At 42.8% G+C, this 26,212-nt stretch overlaps 1 protein-coding gene across 8 annotated transcripts in view; it reads left to right on the top strand.

Moving 5' to 3' along the window:
• The window catches only part of EP400 (E1A binding protein p400), a 285,750-nt gene that overhangs the window by 235,789 nt on the left and 23,749 nt on the right, over window positions 1–26,212 (top strand). For 7 of the 8 annotated variants that reach the window (XM_033954163.1, XM_033954160.1, XM_033954165.1 and 4 more), the window contains 11 exons: window positions 5,171–5,307; window positions 5,832–5,888; window positions 9,995–10,073; window positions 11,093–11,281; window positions 12,000–12,045; window positions 12,137–12,246; window positions 13,291–13,486; window positions 13,622–13,770; window positions 17,709–17,909; window positions 22,116–22,290; window positions 24,539–24,678. In XM_033954163.1, the coding sequence (XP_033810054.1) occupies window positions 5,171–5,307; window positions 5,832–5,888; window positions 9,995–10,073; window positions 11,093–11,281; window positions 12,000–12,045; window positions 12,137–12,246; window positions 13,291–13,486; window positions 13,622–13,770; window positions 17,709–17,909; window positions 22,116–22,290; window positions 24,539–24,678 (1,479 nt within the window). The remainder of the gene's footprint in view (window positions 1–5,170; window positions 5,308–5,831; window positions 5,889–9,994; window positions 10,074–11,092; window positions 11,282–11,999; window positions 12,046–12,136; window positions 12,247–13,290; window positions 13,487–13,621; window positions 13,771–17,708; window positions 17,910–22,115; window positions 22,291–24,538; window positions 24,679–26,212) is intronic. The other variant, XR_004540299.1, reaches the window with a different exon arrangement.

The raw sequence follows: 26,212 nt of genomic DNA, 5'->3' as shown, positions 1-26,212 counted from the left end.
CAGGGGACCGACTTAGAGTGAAGTTTCTTTAAATGAATCAGTCAGAGATCCGCAGGGATCAGGAGGATGTTATTCACAAGGCATTTCAAGTGCTCTTAGCTTGTTTCTCTTTGAAGAGCCTATCAGGCTACATCCAACGAGACACTGGTTAGAAACTATTGAGGATTGGTACACTCCTGGTTGATGATCTTGGCTGGATACTTGGAATCTGACCTTGGTGGTATCAGGAATAATCTCCCTAGAGAAACCTTTGGAGGAAGAACTCTCAATGGGAAAGAGTGATAACTCCACCATGATGCATTTTGCAAGAAGGAACACCTGTCATTACTAGTTGCCCTGGAATCCTTAGGCATTTCAGTTGTCTCAGCTATCATCAGCAGGGGATCTTATCTTAAAAGACATTAGGAAGTAGAGAACAACCAAAACCAGCTGAATTTATGGCCTAAATTTGCCACTCAGTATTGACAGAAACTGACTGCTATGGCCCAGTGCAGCTCGGCACCTTCACAAAACATAAGCCTCCCCCCCACCACACACACACACACACCAGACCTAACATGTCTGGTGGTCTAGTTGGTCAGGAATGATCCTGTTGCTTCTGCCCTTGTGATCTTCACTGCCAAAATGGCTTCTGTTATCTCTAGTGGTAGTCTTGCAAGGCTGATGCTGAAGATCATGGCATCCGTTTTGAAATTGAAGTTTCTTTTTTTTTTCTCTGGAAGGGGTGGGTAAGGTGAGAAACAGGGAGAGCTTGGATGGGTGAGAGATAAGAAGGTGACAAAGCAGTATAATTTTATGGTTTGTAATGCGATAGAAAACCAAAATCGTTGCTAAATCCTGTCTGGTGGATGTCAAAATAGTATATCATTTTGATTTCAAAAGTCTTAAGTAAGAAAACAAGATGTTTGAAATCAAAATAAAACATTTTATAGTGCAAAAAGGCATGAGTCTTGAACCAGTGTGGTTATTTACCTCTAGTTGCAAATTATGTAGAAGGCATCATTTACTTTTTTTTTCTTGGCTTTACCCCCTTCCTCACTGGACTGTGCTTTAGTTCCTCAGTTTTTCCTTCTACATGTGAATTGGAAGGTGCCTTTCTGATCTGCTGTGCTGTTGACTTATTATCAGAAAGCTTTGGGCTAACAGCATGGCTCTTGAGTGCGCTGCCTTAGCACTGAAGGGTTTGGAGGTGATCATAGCTACCCTCCTAAGATCCAAGAAACTGGCGACAGTTGCGGCCTATGCCAAGGCTTGAAAAATGTTTTCGTGCGGCTGTGCTTAACAGAATGCGGATCCCTTCATGGATCCAATGTCCTGGCTCAGGAAGTACTTGAGAAGGGCCTAGCAGTAGGTTACTTCAAAGTGCAAGAGCTTGAGTGGAGAAAGTTTCTTTGGCCTCTCATCCTGATATAGCCAGATTTTTGAAGGGGGCATTGCAGTTGTATCCCCCTGTGTGATATCTGTTTCTGACATGGAATCTTATCATTGTTTTACATGCCCTCAGTAAGGCCCAGTTCGTGCCTCTACAAGAAGCATCACTGATGGATCTTATCTTAGTAGTTATTGCCTCAGCGAGACAAGTCTTAGAGCTGCAGGCTCTTGTCATGCAGAGAGCCTTTCCTCAGATTTTTTGGAGGCTGGAGTCTCCCTGTGCATGGTACTTACTTTTCTACCAAAGGTGATTCAGCCTTCACGTAAATCAGGAAGTCCAACTACACATGTTCTATTCCATGGGTTTGAAGACTAAAGACAAAAGTTTTGACATTGTTGGATGTGAGGAGAATCCTTCAGTATCTCGAGGTGACGAATTATTTTTGTCTTTAGGATCATTTCTTTGTTCTAATGAGTCCTATCCGCCTGAGGAAGTGGCTTCTAAGGCTTCCATTTCAAGATGAATTTGCATGGCCATTTCTTCTACATACATTGGTCATGGTAAGAGAATACCAATAGCTTTAAGAGCACACACTACCAGAAAAGTGGCATCTAAGGGAGAGACTGTGCTGTCTAATACAGCATTTTCTCCAGAATTTGTCAGTATGATGTGGAGATCTTATCTGGATGGGTAGGGATAGAATGGATCATAATTAGATGATAGCAGATAAAAACCTGTACAAGCCAACAAGATAAACTCATAGCATAAGATATGATGTAATACTACATATGCATAATTGATCTTGATTTGTCTTTGCCATTTTCAGACTATAGAAATCTGCCTGGCTGTAGCCTTGCTCTCCAGCTACTGAAGCTGTCATCGAAGCCCTACTCCAGCACTTCCAAATCTCTCCAGCTACAATTGGGGCATAGACTGTAGAAGTCTACCTGACATTTTCTCTTCATCTCAGTTACTGGTGTTGCCATGTAATTACTGCTAAGCTTGTTTGGTTCTATGCCTTCAGTATAGGCTTCCTTTGTGTTTATCCCATACATTTTTGAGTTCCGTTATTGTTTTCATCTCCATTACCCCAATGGGAAGGCATTCCAGGAATCTGCTTCCCTCTCTGTGAAAAAGTACTTCTTGAAACTGTTCCTATGTGGCCCCCCCCTTCCTTGCAATCTAAATTTATTTCCTCTAGTTCAACCACTTTCCTGTCTCTGGAAAAGGTTTGTTTGCATGTTAATACCTTTCAAATATATCATATCTATATCATATCACATCTTTCTCTCCTTTCCTCCAGGGTGTACATCTTCAGGTCACCAAGTTTTTTTGTTGTACTTCTTGTGGTGCAAACTCCATGTTATTTTCATTGCTTTTCTCTGATCTTCTTCAATTCTTTTTATGTCCTTAGCAAGATATGGACTCCAAGTAGGGCAGATGATTATGGGTTACATTCCAGTGGGGATAGGGTCTGCTGATGGCTAGAGCCATGGCTTGGCTTTACCCTTTCCCTGTGCAGGAATTAAGAGTCCTTGTGTTTGCTTAAAGTGACCAAGAAGACCACTCTACTAGTCAAGGACAGCACTGCCCTCAATGACATCCAGGATTGCAAACTGGAGTTCTTCATTAAGTTCTTCTTCAAGGCAGCAGTATTGTGTTTGCAGGTCACAATATGTGGATCCTCAGCTGCCCAGGCTTACTTGAGCTCCACTATTATTTAATATTTTTCTTGCCCCATTGATGACTTTGTGCCAATCTGTTGGTTTTCACGTATTTGCCTATGCTGATGATATTCAGCTTTTACATCCATTAGATGCTAGTAACTCTTCTAACATCATAGCAATTAATAAGAAGCTTGATCAAGTTTACCATTGGCTAGATACTAATAGATTGGCACTTAACATTAATAAAACTAATGTGATGCTCTTTCCATGGAAAGATAGTTCTAAACTTGTCTCTCCAATTTCCATAAAAAATGTCCCCCTACAATCAGTTAACAACATTAAAATTTTAGGGGTGATTTTTGATCATAAACTGACTTTCCATGATCACATTAGTAATATTATTAAAGCAACCTTTTATAGGCTGCATCAAATCCGTTCACTTTCTCAATTTCTTTGCTCAAAATCCCTCAATATCCTCATTCATTCTTTGGTGATTTCTAAAATTGATTATTGTAATGCCCTTTTTAAGGGAATTTCTCTGAACGAAATAAAACGTTTACAAATTATTCAAAATGCATCTATTAAACTTATAACAAAAATTAGGAAATTTGACCATATAACTCCCCTTCTTAGGAAAGCACATTGGCTTCCTGTATCTCACCGGATAACATATAAATTATGCCTACTTACTTTAAAATCCCTCCTTTATAAAACCCCAGCATTTATTTATAAACTATTAATCCCTTATACTCCTAATAGAACATTGAGATCTAATGAACAGAATTTGCTGACGATCCCTTCTCTTAAGGTTATTAACACTAGACGGCAATTTATTTATTCTGTTACAGCACCTCAAATTTGGAATTCTCTCTCTATTTATTTAAGGGAAGAGCGTAATCTGGAGAAATTTAAGAGTAATTTTAAAACCTTTCTTTTTAAAGATGCCTTTGATAATTAATTAACCAGTTCTCTGGTCAATTTTATTTTTATTGTTTAATATTATGGCTACTTTCTGTTTTCCCTGCCTTATGTTTTTCCCCCGATTGTTTTGCTTTCTTTAATGATTTTGTATTTCACTTTCCTTTCTTTCCTTGTGTTTATGGGTATGTTAAGTTTGTCACAAGTCCTCTTGGACTTATTTCATTGTTAAGCATTGTATTGTTCCCTAAATATTGTAATTTTATTATGTTCATCGCTTAGAAACAAGATTAAGCGATTAATCAAAAATCTCATTAAACTTGAAACTTGAGCTGGGTGCAGAAAGAGGTGACGGATGAGGACCTGATTCAGTCCCTTTCAACCCCAGAGGCTGTTCTGGCAGATTTGCTGTAGATCTGCTTTGGGTCTTGGCCAATGAGATGGCTTTGGCTTCGTCACTAGGCAGTGAACTCTACCTCTAAATTCAGGCATCACTTGGCTCAGATTCACTCAGTCACATGATGCAGGTAGAAAACAAAATAGCTGTTGTAGAGAGAGTGCCAGGAGCAAGCTTCTGTAGAAGAAAAAGAGAGAATGTGTGTATTGAAGACTGGAAGCCACTTTTTTTAATCATTACATTTTTATTAAAAATGTGCAACATCCTCTTTTAAATATTTAGCCTTACTTAATTACAATTTAACTACAGTAAGCAATTGCAATATATACACACATCTGCCTACTCCCTCCTATCCCGGCATAGCCCTTCCCTCCCTTTCGTATCTCCAAACAATGACAGGAATGTCTGACTAAGTAATAAATGAGTGATAGATAAAGTGTAACATGAGGCTTAAAGTCAATGGTGGGCCAAAGGGAGGACACCAAATGTGAACTTCTGTTTATACAAAATTGTGCTACTTGTTGCTTAGCCTAGTACCAACAGAGCAGAGCTGGAGGGTCAGTTGAAATTCTCATTGGATCATGGCCTTATGGTGAAGAATACTGTGCTAAAGGATGAAAAGCTTATAGACATAAAAAAGACTAACTCAGTTTGGGGGTAGAGGAGGTGGGAGAGAGACAAATTTACCTGGCTACTTCATTCCTTGTGTGAGTATTAAATGATGCCCAGATGATGTTTACAAATGTTGTATAGAATTAGAGCTCTGTTTTAGTTCTTCAACACAAAATTCCTTTTGTCTCTTGCATCATTCTTTAGAACAAGAATAATCGCCCACTTCGAACTGGTCAGATTTATACCCAAGATGAGGGTGTAACACATACCCAGCTTTATACCACTCGCTTTGAGATGATGAAAATGATGGCAGGGAAAAGGAGCCCACCCCTCAAACCTCTGTAAGTTCAAAATAATTTTTTTTTGTATATATAATGTTTATTGGATCCCAAAAGATATTCTATTATTAATCAGTTAAATTTTTTTTATAGTAAGTGTCTTAAAATTAATTTTACAAACTGTAACACAATAAACATCAAAAAAACCTCACAATAACTCTAACTCCCTCCCCATGCAGCACACTTCTGTGCTAAATCTTGAAACTTAAAATTATTTAAATAAATGTGACTGTCTTTGTGAAAAAGTAACTAAAGTAGCAGATGACTAATTTTTCATGTTATGGTTTCATAAGCAATCTGCAAAATTTGCATGTTTGAACTTTTGTAACTTAGATTTTTTTTCACATAAAAGAATGGTGTTTTGACTGTTATATCAGACATACAAATATAGTAGTATAAGACATCTGTGATCAAAAAAATATTGTTGTTGTTGCTATTTTTAGAGACTTTAGTCATCTTTTTGCAGAGTTGGTTACATATATTTGAAATGTTCTTATGAATTTTTTTAAGAGTTAATTTTTTTCCAGGCTTGGCATGAATCCATTTCAGAAGAATCCAAAGCATGCTTCTGTTCTTGCTGAAAGGTGAGCTAATATATTTAGTCCTTGTCTAATAAAGTCAGTGAGGAAGTAAAACAGCCTGAGCTTTGCAGGCTGCTATCACTGTGCATTAGCTGTTTCTCTATCGTCCCTCCAGACCGGCACAGAAACTGATGGGTTATAATGCACCTCAACCAGCAAGTGGAGACTGAGACACAAATTTTTGACTGTAGTATAAGTGGGCTGTGCAGTCCCAAGTACAATTAGTCTGTTCTCAGTCTCCAGTGGAGGTGGTAAGCCTGTGCAGTCTTTATCTAAGTTAGTGTAGGGCTGTTGGATTTTGTTTAAATTAGTCTTCTTGTCCCTGTTTGTGGAACCAGATTGAGCTTCGGGGACCCGTTCAGGGGTCCGTTCGACCTCAGAAGTGCCATACTCGACTGGTCTAGTCCCTCCCCCCATTTCCCCCACCTCTCCAAATTTTTATTTTAGAGGTGCCTCAGCTGTAAACCTTGCCACCAAATACAGGCAAGACATATAGCTTAGAGAGCCAGTGGGATCTGTTCAATTGTAAATTAAAGTTGTATTGAAAAAAAAAAAAGCCTGAAGCAGTGCCAGTCTGAAGGGAAGCCTTCAATTAAGTTTAATTGGCTTCTATTACTAACTGGCACTTTTCTTTGTACCTGTAGCGGTTTTTGCAATGAGCACTTTTAAGCTGAAAAAGTGTTCATTGTGCTCTAAGCATGCGGTCAGTGTGTGCACGAAGTGCACTGGCTGCCGCGAAGGAGAATTCTTGTTGGCTTTGGTTGCCAGTCAGCAGGGTTCCCCTTTGCGCATGCACCGCTTGTCAGCAGCAGTCAGTGGGGAGACCCGGATTTCCCTAGCCGCTGACGGTCAGGGAAATAAGGTTCCCTTACCGCTAGGGACTCCTTTTCGCTGCAGCCGGCTTGCCTGCTTTAGCAGCTGGGTCTGTTCAGGTCTCTTTGCTGCTGCAGGCCTCGGAGGAGTTTTTTTCTGCATGTTTTTTGCCGGTTTTGATGGGAAGCTCCGCCATATTGCCTGCAGCCTCAGGTGACCTTCCCCTTGCTGTGTCTCCTGCCTTGGCAGTGAATCCTACTTTGCTGCCAGGAGAGGTTTGACCCTGATTTTGTTTTAGCTATGTACAAGGCTTACTTGCAGGTGGCTGGGGGTCCTTTTTCTTCCCCGGGGTTCTCTGGTTTTCGGGGGGGGGGGGGCCTTTTGCTTTCCACATCTACCCCCTTCAGCGGCGGCTTCGTCCCAGTCCCCCCATCTTCATCCAAGTGGCCGTAGGTCTTGTGGCATGAGGATTTTTTTGTGTGCAGATGCATTTTCGCATGATGAGGATTTGGGCCCCTTGTTAGATCCCCAAGATCCTCTCGGGGGGGGGGGGGCAGCGGATGAGGTGGAAATGTGTTTTGCGAGACACCGGCTGGTGAGGATATATCGGTGGTGCGCATTTTTCACCAGGAAGAGCTACAGGAGCTTATTCTTCAAGTTTTGTCAGTTTTGTGCTTTGAGGAGGACGCTAAGGACCCCCCCCCCCCATGTGGCAGACCCCCTGCTTCGGGGGATCTGGTCGGCCTCCTGTTCTTTTCCTGTGCATCAGGATATTCAGGATGTAGTACACGCACAGTTGAAGCTGTCGGACATGCCTTTTCGTTTGGTGCAGTCCATGGCTTGGCTTTATCCCATTCCTGATAGGGATATCTTTAAGTCTCCTGTTGTGGTTGCGGTGGTCTCGGCAATGTTCTGGAGACCAGAGCTATCCGGTTGGCGTTACTAGCATTCCAGACTGAAGGGCAAATTGGTTCAGGTTCTGTTGGACAATGCCACGGTGATGGCTTACTTCAATCGTCAGGGGGGAGCCAAAAGTCATCTGGTGTCGCAGGAGGCTTCTCTGCTCATGGCTTGGGCAGAGACTCATCTTCTGGACATCTTGGCTTCCCACATAGCGGATGTGGAGAATGTCCAGGCAGATTTCCTCAGTCGTCACGTGATGGATCCCGGCGAGTGGTGTATCAGTCCCGTGGCCTTCAAGTTGATTGTGCAGGTCTGGGGCTGGTCAGTCATGGTCCTGATGGCCACAAGTGTCAACGCCAAAGCGCCATGGTTCTTCAGTCAGCACAGAGATTACCAAGCCAAGGGGCTGGATGCTCTGATACAATCTTGGCCGATAGACGGCCTCCTATATGTTTTTCTCCCATGGACGATTGTGGGCAGAGTCCTCCTTTGCATTAGAATAGAGGCAGTTGCGTAAGTTGGATATCTGAGAAGTCCTTCACTCTTATGTTCAGCGGAATTCAAGAGATCCATAAGTCGGATCGTCTTTTTGTCCTCTTAGCGGGTCCTCATAAAGCAGACGGTTCTTCTAAGGCTACCATTGTGTGCTGTATCAAGGAGGCTATTGCTATGGCGTACCTTCTTCAAAAGAAGCCTGTTCCGGAATTTCTCAAGGCTCATTCCACTCAGGGTCAGGCAGCTTCTTGGGCTGAGTCTTCTCTTGTGCCTCCAGTGGATATCTGTAAGACTGCAGTTTGGTCTTCTCTCCATTCCTTTTTGGGACACTACCGTGTGGACGTTCAAGCATGTCGAGATGCAGTGTTCGATGAGCGTGTTCTTGTGGTGGCCCTTCGGAGGTCTCACCTATGATGGGCACTGTGCTGGTCTGGAGGGACGATAAAGGAGGAGAAATTAGGTTTTTACCTGCTAATTTTCTTTCTTTTAGTCCCTCCAGACCGGCACAGACCCCGCCCTGTCGTGTTTTTTTATTCAGTGTTTTGTGCGAGGAGTACATTTTTTTCTGTGGTGTCTTTTTGTCTGGGTTTTTAGAGGGAATTATAAGAACAGTGGCATTTGGTTCATCTGGCGTAGCTGGCAGACTGTGGGGACGTTTTTGAAGGTCCTGGTTCTAATCAATATCCAACTTTATTTCTCTGTTAGTTGCTATTCTCCTGGGAGTGATGTTGCTGTTTATAGTTCACAGTTATTAGTTTCTTAGTTCCGGTTGGCTATTCGTCAGACTGATTGTACTTGGGATTGCACAGCCCACTTATACCACAGCCAAAAGTTTATGCTTCAGTCTCCACCTGCTGTCAAGGTGCATTATAACACATCAGTTTCTGTGCCGATCCGGAGGGGCTAAAAAAGGATTTAATCAGTTAAAAAAAAAACATCAGAAGGCTACAAAGGAGCAATATGCAGACAAACTTCTTCCTCTCCCCCCCTCCCCCCAATTTCCTTTGTGCACAGTTTTGCCACCAAAGAAGGCATATAAACTTTTAGGTTCAAACAATTTTTATAGAGGCAAACAACAGCAAAAGCACTGCAAAGACACACGAGGTGCACAGTACAAACAATGATGCATCATAAATAACAGTAAATCAAAGGATACAGAGAAAAAGGGAAACAGCAACGAAACACCCCCCCCCTCCAAGTCACTGATGATTAGCAAGGCCAAAGGGAATGGGAAGGCACTCCGAGGCCTCGAAGAACCCATACCACCCCCTTCCCCCATTTATCCCCAAAGAATGTGCCCGTGGCCAAAAGTCCAAACCGGTATGCATATAAACTTTTAAAGAAAGGTTGGTTGTGCTTGAACATTTTGGTTTTCTTACGTTTGACAGTATAACTCACTCCAGTCTTAGAGGTGTTGCCTGCAGAGGTAAAAATAAATGGTATTTCCATGCTTACCAGTATTTTGTTTTTGGTTATTTTGGGAATGGTAAGAAGTCTTGTGCATAATTTTGGAGTGGGGTTATGTTGTAATTTCAAAGCCAAGCAGATTTAAATCTGACTTTAACTGTTGGAATATGTTTCCTGGTCCTGTCAAAAATTGCGATTCTTATCTTCAGTTTTGGAGAAATGTTAAAGACATTCCTGTTTCACAAGTTTTATTAAGAAGATACTTAATTTTATTCTAACCATTCCTGTCAGAATTTTGTTCTGACTCTTTGTTACTTTATTAACTATATTATTTTGTGGGCCCTATTTTATAGGAAAGATGTGGTATATAAGTGCAATGATTAGATTAGTATTAGATTCTTATCAACTGAATATGCGATTAGCCAAGAACCCTTAAAAGTCTAATTTTAATTAGTTTCTTCAGTTCGTTAAGAGTCCTGCTTTTATTCCAGTGGAATCAGCTATGACAAACCGCTACCTCCAATCCAGGTGGCATCCCTCCGTGCAGAGCGCATTGCAAAGGAGAAAAAGGTGAGTGCCCCTTAAGGTGAATAGAAGTTGAGAAAAGATTTTTGGGATGAATATGTACATCTTGGGTCTTGTTCATATGTTTTGTTTACCTGATGCTGTTGCCGAGTCCTTGCCATGCTGAACTTTAAAAAACTTTCATTATTTGCAAACCTAAGTGCAGGGGCTGCTCAGCTGAATAAAAAAGAAATTAACAACAGGGAAAATGCCTATCAGGTTGAATAACTGGTAAATATCAAGTTTGTCAATTAAGGGGCGGACTTCATCAAGTTTTAGTGCACGGTAATGATTAGCATGTTTTACATTCTAAGAAGCCTATAGGAATATAATGGGTGTCTTAGCATTTAGGGCCTGATTCTGGAAATGGCACCTACTGTGGTAAGCACCTGCAAAATGGGTGCCTACCATGTGTCAATCAACAGTAGGCATCACGTCCAGAATCACGTCTGTTTTTCAGACACATGCCTTAAATTTAGGCCAGCGTTTTACAAGCCTACATTTAAGGCGTCTGACTTGTGCCTATGGAAACACCTAGGCGCACCTACAGATGCCTAAGGCCACTTTTGGCATAAGCCACACCTATGCTTGCCTTGCTTGTGAGTCAGTATCTGCATTGTAGGCATCCTTCGCCACATCAGTTTAAAAAAAAAAAAAAATTGTGCGTCTGGGTTGGTCCATTAGATGGCAGTAGGACAGCTAACACCGCTTACAATCAGGGTGCCTTTTTGAAAATCAGGTCCTTAGTGTGCATTATTAAATCAGCTTCCCCTGATGATTTCTCCCCTAAACTACTATTTTTCATCCTCCTCCTGACATTTCTGCCCCATCAACAAACAAGGTCCATTGTGTAATTGTTTATTATCAATCTGCATTTACAAACCCTAAATACTCAAACTTTAAGAACAGACTAAAAAGTGGAGGGGTAACCTCAGAAGAGGAGGGAGAGAAGAACTCTGAGATATATTGAAAGCAGATTAACAAAATTCAAAATGTCTTTGATCTCTTTTTCACACTGATAAAAGGCTTTGGTAGAACAAGTAAGGGCCCAGCAGCAACCAGTCCCACAGTTGCAACAGAATGGTGTCACACCGGCACAGCAGGGGGTCCCACAGCAAACTCAGCCCCAACCACCAGCCCAGCCTCAAGCAACTCAACAACCACAGCCGAAGGTACAAGCTGCTGTAACCACCGTGGCTAGCACAGCACTACTGGTAAGGAGGAAAGAAAGGAGGAGTTTTTCATATGTCAGGAAAGGGCCATTAAGATCTGCTTCTAGCACAAATTAATGCTACCGAAGAGGTTCTTTGTATTTTTGATGTTTTTTTAAAGTGTAATTAAAGCTTGTAGTACTACAACCTGATAGGTTCACTCATAGCCCTCTGTGATAGGAACCCAGAGTTCTTTGTACTTCATAAGGTGGAAGGTGATGTATTTAATTTTAGTTCTTGAATTTGTCTCTTACCTGTAGTCAAATAGCACTGTGTTAAAACTTAGACTATTAGTGACATACTATCTACAGTATATTCTGTTCCCATTTTCTGTCATTCATAGTGTTAGTACTCCAAAATAGGCTAGAAATAACCAAAATTACAAAATGATTAAGAATCCTATGAAAGGAGGATCTTACCTTGTCACAAAAAGCTATCATTGAATGAGAGAACCATTTTCATGATTTCAGCACAATATCAAGGGAACAGCATAAAGAGTTAAGAACACTCTGATGATTTTTTTAAATCCAGACTCTGACTACTAATGCTTACCCTATGAACTTTGGAAATACTGCATAGTATGCAATATGTAATCATTTTCATTTCAAATAGCTTGTTAAGGTTCAATATGTCTCTTTGTTTTATGTTATGTTATGTTTGTTAAATTCTCAATATCGAGACCATTAAGTATAAAAAGTACTTATTTTTATCCTTGAAACAGGCTGGAACAATCAAGACATCAGTTACTGGGACCAGTATAACAACTGGTAAGATGTGTAGTGTAATATATTTGTGGCTTAAAAAGAACTGTGTTGTACCTTAGTGTGAACTGATATCTGCTCTGCCTTTGCATTTTAGCTTCAGTGAGCGGGAACGTTATTGTAAACACAGTTGCTGGAGTTCCTCCTGCTACTTTTCAGCCTATCAATAAGCGCTTGGTAACACCAGTAGTAACAGGAGCAGTGACGGTGAGTATTACCAAGCTATTACTGCCATCAAGTGTCATTTTAAAGGAAGCTGAGCTCAGAGGTTTTCTATTTGCAGGCTTCGGGTCAACTTGCAGCCATATCCCACCTCGTCACAAAATTTTAGAAAATAAAGGAGAGGCTTCCACATGCTTAACTATAGCTGACTGGTTTCCCATGGGTTAATTGGTGGCAAGTAACCAAATAAGACCACTGAGTATCCTGTCTGTTCAGTGAAGTAAAGAAGTAGCAATGTCTCACGGGTGAGAAACAGCAGTAAGAGGAAGTGAGATTCAATAAAGTGAAGAATCCAAGATGTAAAAGCAGTTCAGTTAATTAAAGCAATATGACAATGGCTATGTTTCAGTGAGGATGCCTGCATCAGAAGTCAATAGACTTTCTGGGTGTGGAAGAGATTTTCTGTACTCTCACTGTACCATCCCAATCAAATGTCAAGCAGATGAAGCAACAAAGAGACCCCACACATTCGGGCACTGATCTGGCAAGTCTGAGAGATTGGCTTGATGATACAGCACACTTGGCTGTTTCATCTGTTTGGCAGATGGTTGGGCTGGTGCAGTGAGAGAAGTAGAAAATCTGATTGGGCTAGGGCCTCTCATCCCCTTCTGCGCCCAGCAGAGGACTGTTGATTCCTGATGCAAACATCATCTCTGAAACACAGCCATGTTGAGTCCTTTGAATAAACTGACCCGCTTTTACATCTTGGATTATTCACTTTATTGGATCTCACTTTCTCTTATTGTTAGCAGTCTGTTCACTATCCAGTTAGAGTTGGGAAAATTAGGGTACAGCATCAAGAAGTTAAGCACCAGTATTCAGCAGCGATATCCAGTTAACTTAGGACAGCAAAAAGGCCCCAAAAATGCCAGCACTGAATATCAGGGTTTAATTCAGCCAGCTGTTTATCAAATGATTTATTCCATTTGCATGCAAGAGCTGACTAAAACAGTAATTCCTTAACAAGTCATGAATTGAAATATGATTCTATATTCTAATAAAAAATAAAGGTTTTATCTTTTGTTTAAGACTTCAGGTGGTACTGCTGCTCAGATGGCCCATACCCAGCAACGAACTGTTGCCGTATCAGCTGCTCCAACAGAAGTAGTAACCATAGCGACCAATCAAGCTGTGCGAGCCGTAACTCCTGTAACAGCATCCACAGTTGTGTCCACCAGCCTGACGCCAGCCCAGGCCCGCTCCTTGGTTACCCAAGGGACACCTGGTAATAATCACCCTCAATTCTTGCCTTTTTTCCTCTCTGGAAGCTTACTTTGGTCCAGTTAATATGATCAGACGAGGATCCTCAAACATTTCTAATAGAGTGGTAACTCTTACATTAATTGTATTTCTTTTGCAGCCACTACAGCAAATGTGCAGCTAGCTGGTAAAACAATCTCATCAGCCCAGTTCCAGCTGCTCCGGCAACAGCAAGCCACACAGATGCAAGTTCCACAAATCCAAGCCCAAACTCAGGCCCAGATAAAGACTGTCGGAAAGATATCACAGGTAGGGAAAAGTACAGAACATTAACAAACACTAGAGATTGTATTTATCTGTCCCAAAGGGTCATCTTGTAGTACTTTGGAAATTAAAAATTGTTTTGCAGTTGTATGTACAGTAAAGCACTGTTACTTACTGTAACAGGTGTTATCCAGGGACAGCAGGCAGATATTCTCACATGTGGGTGATGTCATCCACAGACCCCCAGTATGGACACTTGAAAGTGCATCGCCACTTTAAGAATTTAGAAAGTTCACAATAGCCCACACCGCGCATGCGCGAGTGCCTTCCCACCCAATATCGGTGCACGTCCCCTTAGTTCAGTAAACTAGCTAAGAAGCCAACCCAGATGAGGTGGGTGGGTTGTGAGAATATCTGCCTGCTGTTCCTGGATAACAGCTGTTACGGAAAGTAACTGTGTTTTATCCCAGGACGAGCAGGCAGCATATTCTCACATGTGGATGACCTCCAAGCTAACCAGAATGGGATGGTGGGAGTGTTGGCCTTTTGGAAAATAAATTTTGTAATACTGACTGGCTGAAGTGCCCATCCCATCTAGAAAAAGATTCCAGACAGTAGTGTGAGGTGAATGTATGAACTGAGGACCAAGTAGCAGCTTTGCAGATTTCTTCAATAGGGGTAGATTAAGGAAAGCTGCTGAAGCTGCCATATCTCTTACTTTATGGGCTGTGACACGACTCTCCAGCCTGAGCATAACAGAATGATATACAGGAAGCCAAACAGTTGGAAATCATTCTCTTGGAAACAGGATGCCCCAACTTGTTATGATCATAGGAGACGAAGAGTTGAGAAGATGATCTGTGCGGCTTTGTTCTGTTGAGATGATAGGCCATTGTGACCTGTGCCCCTGGAAAAGAAGGGGATGGCTTCTTAGCTGGCTTACCCGAGGGCACGATGACCAGTGTTGATGCTGGTGCCTCTGGCAGTGTCGAAATCTTTGATGCCGGTGACTTAGATGTATACAGTGTTGTTGGAGCATCTCCCTCCATGCCGACACCGAAGAGTTTCTCTTGTTGGAGAATATGATTCTTGATGGTACGCTTTTGTAATGAAGAGCAGCGTTTACAAGTTTGAAAACGGTGTTTGGGACCCAAACACTGCAGGCAACTGCTATGAGGATCCGTTAGTGATATAATGCAAGAACAGCGGGCGTGACATTGATGGGAACACCGCCTCAGCCAAATAAAACTCGATGGCTGAGACGTGAAAAAAGGCTGCACTGAGGAGAACCCCCACGGACAGCAAAAAAAGGAAAAAAAAAAATCCCATATTTTTTTACTTTCAGATAAACTATAAAAGAAATAAGAAAGAAGCAAAAAAGAATGCAAGAGCAGGAAGGCAAGCGATTGATAAAAACAAAGACCGTTAAGAACGCAACTTCAGTGCTCTGTGGAAAAAACAAAACTGAGAGGACACGTGCCGATATTGGGCGGGAAGTCACTCTTTCATGCGCAGTGCGGGCTATTGCAAACTGTCTAAATTCTTAAAGTGACAATGCACTTTCAAGTGTCTGTACCGGGGCTCCGTGGATGATTTCACCCACATATGAGAATATGCTGCCTGCTTGTTCTGGAATAAGAAATAAATATATAACCTAGAGACAGCTCAGCAGGGTTATAGGTCTGTCGATAAAGATCCTCTTTCATTTTTAATGTCATTAAGACTTGTTAAGTCCTTTCACACATAACACTCCCCTACACAATCATCCAAATATTTATGCATTCATACCTGAACCACAAGCATACTAACATGATAAACCTTCAGACTTATATCCTCTGCACATGACCTTCAAAGAGAATGGCATTGAACTAGCAAACAGTGCAAACTGGTGTTCATGTCCTATTGTGTCCTCCTTCTGCCAGACTTTGTGACTGCTAATCATCTACGATCTCCATTTCTAACTGGCTTAGGTCTTCCAGGCATTGCTTGCCATCTGAATTGTGCCAATTTCTGTAAAGCTCCAACTGAATTTCCTGGTACGCTTGGTAATCCCATTCCTTTTTTCTCAATGGCATCCATATCTCTTTTACAGAAGACACCTTCTTATGGGTCCTGTTCAATGTCACTAACAACCCAAAGGGAAACAACCACTTATATTTGAGGGAATTTTGTCTCAATATAGTAAGTGCCTCACAAAATTTTTTCCTGTGTTGCAACGCTGATAGAAGATTCCTGAAACACTTCCACTTTATGATTCTGGGACCGGTACTATTTAACTTATTTATAAATGATCTGGAAATTGGTGCTCAGGTGCAGTCCGTCTCTCCTGTAGAGCTTATTCTTTCCCAAGAAAGTTGTCCAGTTCCGAACAAAAAGGAAACCCTCCTCCTCGCACCATCTCCTGAGCCAACCGTTTATTGCTGGTAGTTCGCTCTGCCTCCATGCGTCCGCTCTCGCTACTGGCAGGATCTCCGAGAAGGCTATCTTCCTTGCCCTCAGTTTCAGTTTCCTCCCCAGGATCCTGAACTGATCAGTTAGTGCAGTCCTGTTGTAGTCCCTCCTGCTGACGTCGTTGGTTCCAACATGGATTACTACAGCTGTCTCTTCCGTCTCGGCCCCTTCCAGGATCCTCTCAATTCTGTCGATGACGTCCTTCGTTCTTGACATGTCTCCCTGGGGCCCAGTAAGGGTATTCTTATGTTCTAAAATACCAAAAATATCATCAGAATAGTAAAATTTTTCTGTCTAATGAATATACTCCTTCAGTTCTCTGTTGACATACAATTTATGCAGTCTATGTTGTTCCTCTGGCCTCTTGGAAGACCTTAAGGTGGTCAAGACCGCTAGCTGGTTTAAATGGAATGACATTAACACTTTAGGAAGAAAGGAAGGAACCATATGCAAGACTACCTTTTCTTTAGACAGGTGGAAGAAAGGTTCCCTACATGAAACAGCCTGTAATTCAGAAATTGGAGAATATCTGGATGAACAGCTAAAGGCTTACCTTTAATTTTGCCCCTAAAACAGGACAGAGCCTCCATCTGAACCTTAAAAGAGACAACAAGACCAATCCTTTTTCAAAACCATCCTGAAAAAATTCAGAATCTGTGCTAGCAATGCATGAAAAGCTAGAACTCTATGTCTCACATCATTTCAGAAAAACTTTCCAGTCCACAAATAAGTCAAGGATGTAAAACGATGCCAAGAACAAAGCATAGTAGCAATGACATTTGAAGAATATCCCCTCTTTCTTTCAAGAGCCAAGCCATAAAACAAAATTGACCCAGATCTGACATGGGCACCAGGCCCTGAGTCAAGAGATCCCCCAAGATCAGAAGATTCAGTGGCGGGTTGACAATGAGGTATATTGGATCTGCATACCAAGGTTTCCTGTGCCAATCAGAAGCCACTAGGATCACCAGACCATTGTGTGCTTCTGTTCTAACAGGAGCCAAGGGAGAAAGACATGTAGCAGCTCTGTTGGCCAAGGTTGAAGGAGAGCATCAATGTCTTCCGAGATCGGATCATTTCTGCAACTGAAGAATCAAGGGAATTTGATGTTTTTGTGAGTCACCATAAGATCCATTACCAGAACTCCCCACAAGTGAACAATGTGTTCATATGCCCCACAACTGAGAACACACTCTGCTGGCTCCAACATGTGTTTTTTTTTGTCTTCATCTGCTGGTCCAGTGGCATAATCTACCTGTCTGACTGGTCTAGCTGGATGGTATGGAATAGATTATGGTTCGTTTCTGTGTCAACAGAAGCCATAAAGCAAAAAAGTATTAGATTTGCTTTAATAAGTGATTATGTTGGCTTAAAGATGACACTTTTAAAAGACAATATAAAAAGGAGAAAAGAAAATCCTTTTAATAGAGAATTTATTAAATAAGGAATTTTTAAAAAGTTGTTTTTTTAAGAAGTTGCACAGGGTGGTCTTTTGGAGTAGAAGAGCTAAATATTTTAGCTTTGTTTTTCAGGAACAGCTGCTAAAACTGCAAAAACAGAAATTGCAGCTCCCCCAGCATCAAGCAGCCCAGTCGGGAGCTCAGCAGAATGCTCCCTTGCCAGTGCAGCAGGCCCAGGCCCAAGCGTCCCCACAGATTTCAACAGTGACAGCAGCCAGGTCCGGAGCTGTGCTCACCGGCACCACAGTGGCAAATCTCCAGATGGCTCGGCTGGTAAGTTTTTAATAAGGTTCTCTACATTGTTTGTATAACAGAAATTGTTAGTTTTGTACACCATTTAACTGATGTATATTGTGGAATATCAAATTTATTAAATCCAATCCATTTCTTGTGAAAAGCAATCCAGTGGCCAAATGACTCTGATATGGAGTACTGATTTTTTCCCTAGAAAACTGTTTATTATTGCTTAGATTTATATTGTTTAAGCATTAAAAAGATTTGCTCTTTTTTTGAGGTAAAAATGGAAGTGATATCCCTGTAAGTCTGTAATGTACAGCCTATTTTTAAAAGATTGTTGCCAAATGCACAGATTAGCCAGAAACCGTTTGACATCAACCTGTTTTCAGGAAAATAGGGGTATATAAGGTTATTTCTTTGATTCAAAGTTTCCTGAAGGGGTGGTTTAATTACTTGAAGAAGCTGATTAATGCTCTGAGTAATGTGGCTGGTGGAGCTTATCCAAAGGTGTAGATTTTTGCCACTTTTTTAAGGATACGATTAGGTTGGATTGACGGGAGCTCCTTGGTTGATATCTGAAGATCGTTCATGGTGTGTTTGGAGCAATAAGCCAGAATGAAATTGGACAGGTCTTTGCTAAATCTAAATACACCACATCTAGCACACTCCCTCTATCCAACTCTCTGGCAAAGAAATTGATCAGATTTGTCTGACAAGAAGTGCATCTCATGAAACCATGTTGCCCTGGGCGCTGTAATCCACTGGATTCCAGAAATTTGACTATTCTCTGTTTTTTAAAAGTGTTTCCATTAATTTACTTACCACAGAAGTTAGACTTACCAGCCTGTGGTTCCATACCCCTCCTTTCCACTTTTGTGAAGAGGGACCACATCTGCCTTTCTCCAGTACCACTCCCAACTCTAGAGAAGAACTGAAAAGGTCAGTTAGTGGAGCCATCAGAACTTCCCTAAGTTCCTTCAGAACCCTCAGATGTATTCCATCCAGTCCCATCACTTTGTCCACCTTTAGAGTAGCTCACTCCTCACGAACACAGTCTTCTGGAAATCATTCAGGGTCTATCTACCACACCTCCATTCCTATTTGTTCTTGTTTTCTGTGGTCCTGCTCCTGGCCCTTCAGCTGCGAACATAGAACAGAAATATTTATTAAGTAATTCAGCCTTATCGTTACTGTACATATTCATCCACTTCACCTTTGAGTATCACAATGTCACTTTGTACATCCTCCTATCATTAGCATATCTAAAAAAAAATGTCTCCCCTCCCACGTTTTACTCTGTTTTGCATCTTTGCTTTCCTGGCTATCCTACCAGCTTCTCTTAACTTTTCCAGATGCACACCATCTCTGCTTATCAGTCCTTGAAAAATCATTCCATGGTTCAGGAAGTCAAAATGTTCTCAACGCCACCATCTTGATCTTGTGCTTTTCTCTGACTGCTCAGTTGCCAACTTCTCCACATCAATTCTTCCCCTCTCCAACCATCATCTCATTACATTCACAACTCAACACCCTCCCCTACTCAATCATGACCGATCCTCACCAATACTTTCAGCAATCTTCATGGTATTGACCCAAGCACTCTCTCTGCCACTGTCTTTCCCCTTCTCTCTTTCACTATGCTATGTAAATCTGTCAATGAAGCTGTCTCTTTCTATAATACAATTCTCTCCTCTGCTATTGATACCTTCACATCTCCCGCGTCACGTTCAGTAAGGTGTGCCAAACCCCATCCCTGGCTGACTTCCTTTTTTTTTTTTTAATAAATTTTTATTCAAAGTTTTAATACAAAACACGTAACAGCAGGCACCAAGGCTGGAAACAATACAACTGAAGGCAATAAAACAACAAAATCACTGCCCCATCAGGCCAATATATCAACCCCAAATCTCCAAAATCACTCTCCACGCCCCAAGTGCCAAACAAAACAATCACCCCTCATAAACAAAATAGTGCCCATTTTAAGATTTGTTTGCCAAAATTTCACCCCCACCCGGCTGACTTCTAAGATCTGCTACTTAATGTTCTTGTGCCTGATCTGTGAAATGTCACTGGCTAAAATCCTATGTTCACACTGATTTTGTGCACTTCAAATTCCTGCTGACCGCTTTCCAATCCACCCTTTTGCTTGTAAAACAAGACTACTATGCCTGCTTGACTGATTCTCTTGGATCCAACCCTCGTTGTCTCTTTGCCACACTCTACTCAAAGTGCCCTCATCTCCAACTTCTTCGTTATTGTTTCCCAGGACTATGGCAAAATACTTTCATGACAGGGTTCACAATATCTACCTTGAGTTCCCAACCAGATCACCTCTGCCTCTCCCTCCTTCCTTCTGCCCTGCCAACTTTTCTTCCTTAGCTGAAATCACAGAGGAGGAAACTGTACATTCTTTATCGTCTCTCCAGACCAACACAGAAACTGATAGGTAATAGCTCACCATGACCAGCAGGTGGAGACTGAGACACAAACTTTTGGCTATAGTATAAGTGGGTTGTGCACTACAGTCCCAAGTATAATCAGTCTGCTCTCAGTCTCCAGCAGGTGGTTGTGGTAAGCCTGTGCAGTCTCCCCTGGTTTAGTGTAGGGCTGTTGGATGTTGTTTAAATTGGCTTTCTTGTCCCTGTCTGTGGTGCCAGATTGAGCTTGGGGGGAACCCTTTTGGGGGTCTGTCCGACCTCGGGGGTGTCACACTCAATGGATCGAGTCCCTCTTCCCATTTCCCCCACCTCCCCAACAATTTTTTTTTATAGAGGTGCCTCGGCTGTATGCCTTGCCACCGATACCAGCAAGGCATATAGCTTTGAGAGCCAGTGGGGGTCTGTTCAATTGTCCTTTAAAGTTAAATTGAAAAAAAAAAGTCCTGAGGCAGTGCCGGTCTGAAGAGAAGCCTTCAATTGAGGTAACTTGCATTTAATTGCTAACCGGCACTTTATTTTTTTCTTAGTAGCGGTTTTCGCAATGAGCATTCTTAAAGGGAAAAAGTGCTCATTGTGTTCGCGACACAACGTCGATGTGGCTGGATTGTGCACAAGGTACGCCAGCTGGCGCGAAAGGGAAATCCCCGTCGGCTTCAGGTGCCGGTGAGCAGGATTCCCCTTTGCATGTGCATCGCAAGTCGGCAGTAGGCAGTGAGGAAGCCTGGGCTTTCCCTACTGCCCACACAGGGATTTCCCAGCCACCGATGGTCAGGGAAAGGAGGTTTCCCTTACCATCGATAGTGCTGGGGACTCCCCTCAGACAGCTTGCAAATCGGGTCTCCAGATCGGGACTGTGTATCTTCCCTAAATCCCCCAAGAGGTCCTGGTGGTCGTGATCTGAGGTGACAGGGAAGGTGAGGCGGTCAGAAGACCTGAAAATCCAGTTTTCTCAGCTCCTGAGGTACTGATCTCTTGTGCTTGTCTGTGTATAGCTGGCTGCCATTGAAATGCATTGCTACACATATCTCTGAAGTAGGTGTCTGTGTGCCTCTGAGTTTGGCAATTTTAGGGGGTGCTGAAATCTGGGTTTTAGGTGGTTTCCCTGCATGCCCTGGTCCCACCCCCACCGGTAAAATCCTAAAATCACCGTTTTTCCCGGTTCTGTGTTTTTTCCGGGCCGTTTTAAGGCAAAATCGGCACCCACGGCGGCCATCTTGGATTTTCATTAAAGTTTTCAAAAGTATATGGACTTAGCAGCTTCATTTTTGCTCCAAACTTCACATATGGCCTCCTCAGGACAGGATGGCATGGATTCATGCTGCGGATGGCTGACAGATTCGCAGCTGTGTATCACGTGCACCGCAGCCCACGTGGTGAGCGAATCATGCATGGATCCCGCACTACACTCCTCCGAAGAGGCCCTACCTTCCTCCGACTTCACCGGAGATGCGATCGCTATGTCCGGGATGCCTAAATTGGGCAATTCTGCACAGTATCCCATATATGGTGATTTGATTTAGGATAAGCTGGGGAGGGCTTTAATAAAAGCTCCAGTGACAGGATGGTTAGGATAGGCTAGAGTGGGCTTCAATGGAAACTCCAGCAGTGGAGCCCTAAAGACAGTACTGGACAGACTTCTATGGTCTATTGCCCAGAAATATTAAAGAAAAGACAATTTAATCATGAATATACTGTATAATGAGTGTGACTATTGGGCAGACTGGATGGATCATTCAGGTCTTTATCTGCTGTCAGTTACTATGTGTTCCTGCCTGATTTGAAGACCTCTGTTTTTGCTTCCTAGCTGCAGACTCAGGGACAGATCCAGGGGCAGCCAAGCCAGACGGCACAAGTGGCACTAGCAAAGCCCCCAGTGGTGTCAGTTCCAGCTGCTGTCGTATCATCAGCAGGAGTCACAACCCTCCCGGTCACTGTGGCAGGGATCAGTGTTGCTATCGGGCAACCTCAGAAAGCTGCAGGTACCACCATACTTTTTTTTAAAAATTAATTTCAGTCACTTAACTAAATATAACTAGATTATATCACATTGGCTAACATCAATTTTCTTGTGATGTTTTTTAGAATTTGTGGTGAAGATTCTTAATAATAATAGAATTGATCAGCAAAAGCCTTATTTTGCAGTATGTGTGTGCATATATCTGTGTCTATATATTGTCACCAACCGACCCCTTCCAGCTTCTTTTCCCCACTCTCTGTTCCCAATTTCCCTTCAGCGACTTCTCCCCACTCTCTGTTCCCCATTTCCCTTCAGTGTCTTCTCCCCACTCTCTGTTCCTCCATTTCCCTTCAGCATTTTCTCCCCACTCTCTGTTCCATTTCCCTTCAGCATCTTCTTCCCACTCTGTTCACCATTTTCCTTCAGCGTCTTCTCCCCACTCTCTGTTCCCCATTTCCCTTCAGCGTCTTCTCCCCACTCTCTGTTCCCCATTTCCCTTCAGTGTCTTCTCCCCACTCTCTGTTCCCCATTTCCCATCAGTGCCTTCTCCCCACTCTGTCTTCCACATTTCTCTTCAGCGTCTTCTCCCCCATTTCCCTTCATCTTCTTCTCCCCACTATCTGTTCCCCATTTCTTTTCAGCGTCTATTCCTTTCCTTTCCACCACCACCCTTCCCTCTCACCACCTCACTGCCCTTCGGCACCCCTTGTGCGGTCTGAGCATTTCCCTCCCTCCCCCTTACCTTCGCAGCATGTTTTAAGCTGACAGAGTAACTTTTTCAAGCTGCCGGAGCCTGCTTGCAGTCATGTGCATGTGTGGGCGGAAACTTCTCCTCTGACGCAACCAGAAGTTGCGTCAGAGGAGAAGTTTCTGCCCACAGACGCACACGACTGCACGCAGGCTCCGTCAGCTTGAACAAGTTACTCTGTCAGCTTAAAATGCACCACAAAGGTAAGGGGGAGGGAGGGAGATAGATAGATTTGGCTGGTAGGTAGGAAGGAGGGAGGGGGGCCGCATACATTCCCTCCCTTAACTGCGGGGACAAGGCCATTCACCGCTCCACGGGGCGGTGGATGGCCTTGTCCCCGTACCCGCAGTGAGCACTTCCCCCCCCCCACTATTTTGGGGGGTTATCCACGGCTAGCTGCAGGTAACAGCCACTGTGTCATTCTCTAGTTTAGTGTTCTTGTGCCCTGCCCTCCTATGCTGAGAGAACTCGACTCCCGCTCTCTAGGTCTCCCTCTTTGATCACTGGGTGTAAAGCTTCTGTTTTCACTGTCTTTCTCTTTCTGGTTCCATATCTTCCCCTCCCCCTATGTGCTTGTGAGAGCTAAAGGGAGAAAGGTCTTCATGCTTTCAAGGATAGTGGGCTTTCCTAGGTGTGTTTGGCTTTACAGCCCTTCTCTGGGATATCTCAGGACTTGGTTCAAGATATATCCCTTTAATATGAAATTGTGTGGCTTATGACATTATACAGAATAGAAACTAAGGGGCTGATATTCAGCTGCAGTGGTCAGCAATATTTATGCTGCTGAGAGCTGAAGGCATTAAGCATGGATACATCTGAACACCGGCACTGGATATCTGAAATATAGGAGTATGTTGGTGCCACTGTTATTCAGTGCCAGCACCCACATAGCTAAATAAGCAAAGATAGATCTGACCAGTGTACACATAACTGCTGGCTTCTTCCAGACTCTGCTTACAAACTGCCCTGTCACTAACTTCTACAGTAGCAAAAGGAGGTATTCAGTAGCACTGTGTAGTTTTAAGTGTCATTGAGATGTCAGGAGATGGCTTGCTTAGTGGGATTTAAATGGGCAGGAGTCTTTCTTACCCACTTAAACACCATTGAATATTGACCCCAAATATATTTTTTGGTGTTGCATTTATTTATATTATTGTATGCAATTTTATTGTTTTAAATTTACTTGTGTTTTTTTTATTACTATACTGTACTCATGCCATTGTAGACCACTTAGTTATATGAAATGTGATCTATAATGTAAATTAAAAATGTGATCTACAGGGGGGGTGGGTGTAGGAAACAGGGCTGTCTGCTATGGTAGCTTTTTGAGCAGAGGTTAAAAAAAAGGTCAACAAAAATATTCTGTGTGATGTTGCCTTTTATAGGACTCAATGATTGCACCAGACATAGATCACAACATCCCATCCCATCCCCCTTTCCAATTGTACAGCTGTTTGCAATGTATTAAAGGCTCTCCATGAAGTCAGTGGCATTTTGTTATGTGTCTCTCGCTACTCTACAGGAGGGCAGACAGTGGTTACACAGCCATTGCATGTTCAGCCACTTCTGAAGCTCAAACAGCACCATGCAGCACAGCAGCAACAGCAGCAAAAAACCATCCAGCCCCAGGCCACTGCAGCCCAAGCCACTGTGCAGCAGAAGGTAATCATCAATAATCAGAAACAATATATATCACTGTTCTTCAGTGCAAAGCTCACAAACCAATGCTGGCTCCCACAGACCTCTTGGGTGGCCCCAGTCAAACCCCCCAGTCCTCTGGACATCATCCTGAACTCTTCTGATTCTCTACCCCCACTCCCTAAAGGAAGGTGTAATACCCAATAGCTCTGGTGCCAACATCTTTGAACAAGGTAGTGACTAACCCCTGGCAGTGTATTCTAGTGCAATGTTAAGGGTCAGTTTGCCAAATAAGACAAAGCATGATCATGCTCAAAGATGGCAGGTGCCATAGGCAGATGTGATTGGGCATTCCACACAGGTCTATGTCGATTCATCGCATCCATTTCAGCTTCATGAACTGACTGTGATGAATTGTCCAATTTCAGCATTTGGGGGGGGGATGACCCACACACTCCCCAAAATGTACACCCTCCCCAATTGCGATCCAACACCTCTGTAGTGGCTGGCGGAGAGTCCAGGCCCTGGGGGGGAGAAGCTGCTGCCGGGGCTGCTGCGTCGCCATACTCACCCTCTGCCTCCAGAGCTGCTGTGTCATATCCTTTGAGCCTGGGCCCTGGGGGGGGGGGGAGGAGATAAGCAGTGCCGGAGCTGCATCTGCTGCCTTGGCCGCCCTCTGTAGGTACCATGAAGCCCAACCTTCCTGTAATGGGACGATTTATCTCAGATGTTTCATCGCAGCTGTGCTGAAACGCCCAGCGATGAAATGACCTCAATGAATCGTCCCATTCCGTTCCGTGCATTAATACATGCTGTGAAATTGAAATCCATGTACAAACCTAAACATATTGCTTCCTAGAGAGCTCAAGGGGTTATTCAGCAGTTGGATTGATAGACTAACTTACCCCCCCCTTTTATGAAGCTACGTTAGCATTTTATATCGCTGGCCATGGCGGTAAAAGTTCTGATGCTCATAGAAATTCTATGAGCATCATAGCTTTTACCACTCCGGCTGACGATAAACACCCCCCCCCCCCCACTAATGCGGCTTCATTTAAAAAAAAAAGGGGGGGTAGTCTCTTACTTTGCTTTGTAATATGTTGGCAGTTATTCATTCCATGTCACCAAAGTAGGGAAAACGTGCTATTAAGTTCTTCTGAAGTTTAAAAATTATTGTACTTATTAATGTGAAATGTTTCCATGTTTTATATGAAGTTAATAGGCATTGCAGTGATGTTACAGCCTCTTGATTGAGGAATATTACCATGCTGTTTATCTTTGCTTTACTTTCCTCTTTTCACAACATATTCATACCATCCTTAATTACCTTAAATGCTATTGAGTGAAAACCGTAAAATGGAAAAACCTGCTATGGTTTTAGTTTTCTTTAGTGCCAAAGAAGCCTGACAGATAACATGCTGATTTTTCACATTCTGGCGCATGAGACAAATCTTATGGTTGACTCTCTCACATGTTCAGTGAGTAAAGCAGTGATTTGCTGATCCTCCATGATCCTGTAGTCCCGTGACAGATAGTTCCTGAAGTAAGCCTTGCAAAA

Source organism: Geotrypetes seraphini, chromosome 8 (genome assembly GCF_902459505.1).
Source record: "Geotrypetes seraphini chromosome 8, aGeoSer1.1, whole genome shotgun sequence".
In the NCBI taxonomy this organism is placed as follows: domain Eukaryota; kingdom Metazoa; phylum Chordata; class Amphibia; order Gymnophiona; family Dermophiidae; genus Geotrypetes; species Geotrypetes seraphini.
This window is presented reverse-complemented; position numbering and strand designations above follow the sequence as displayed.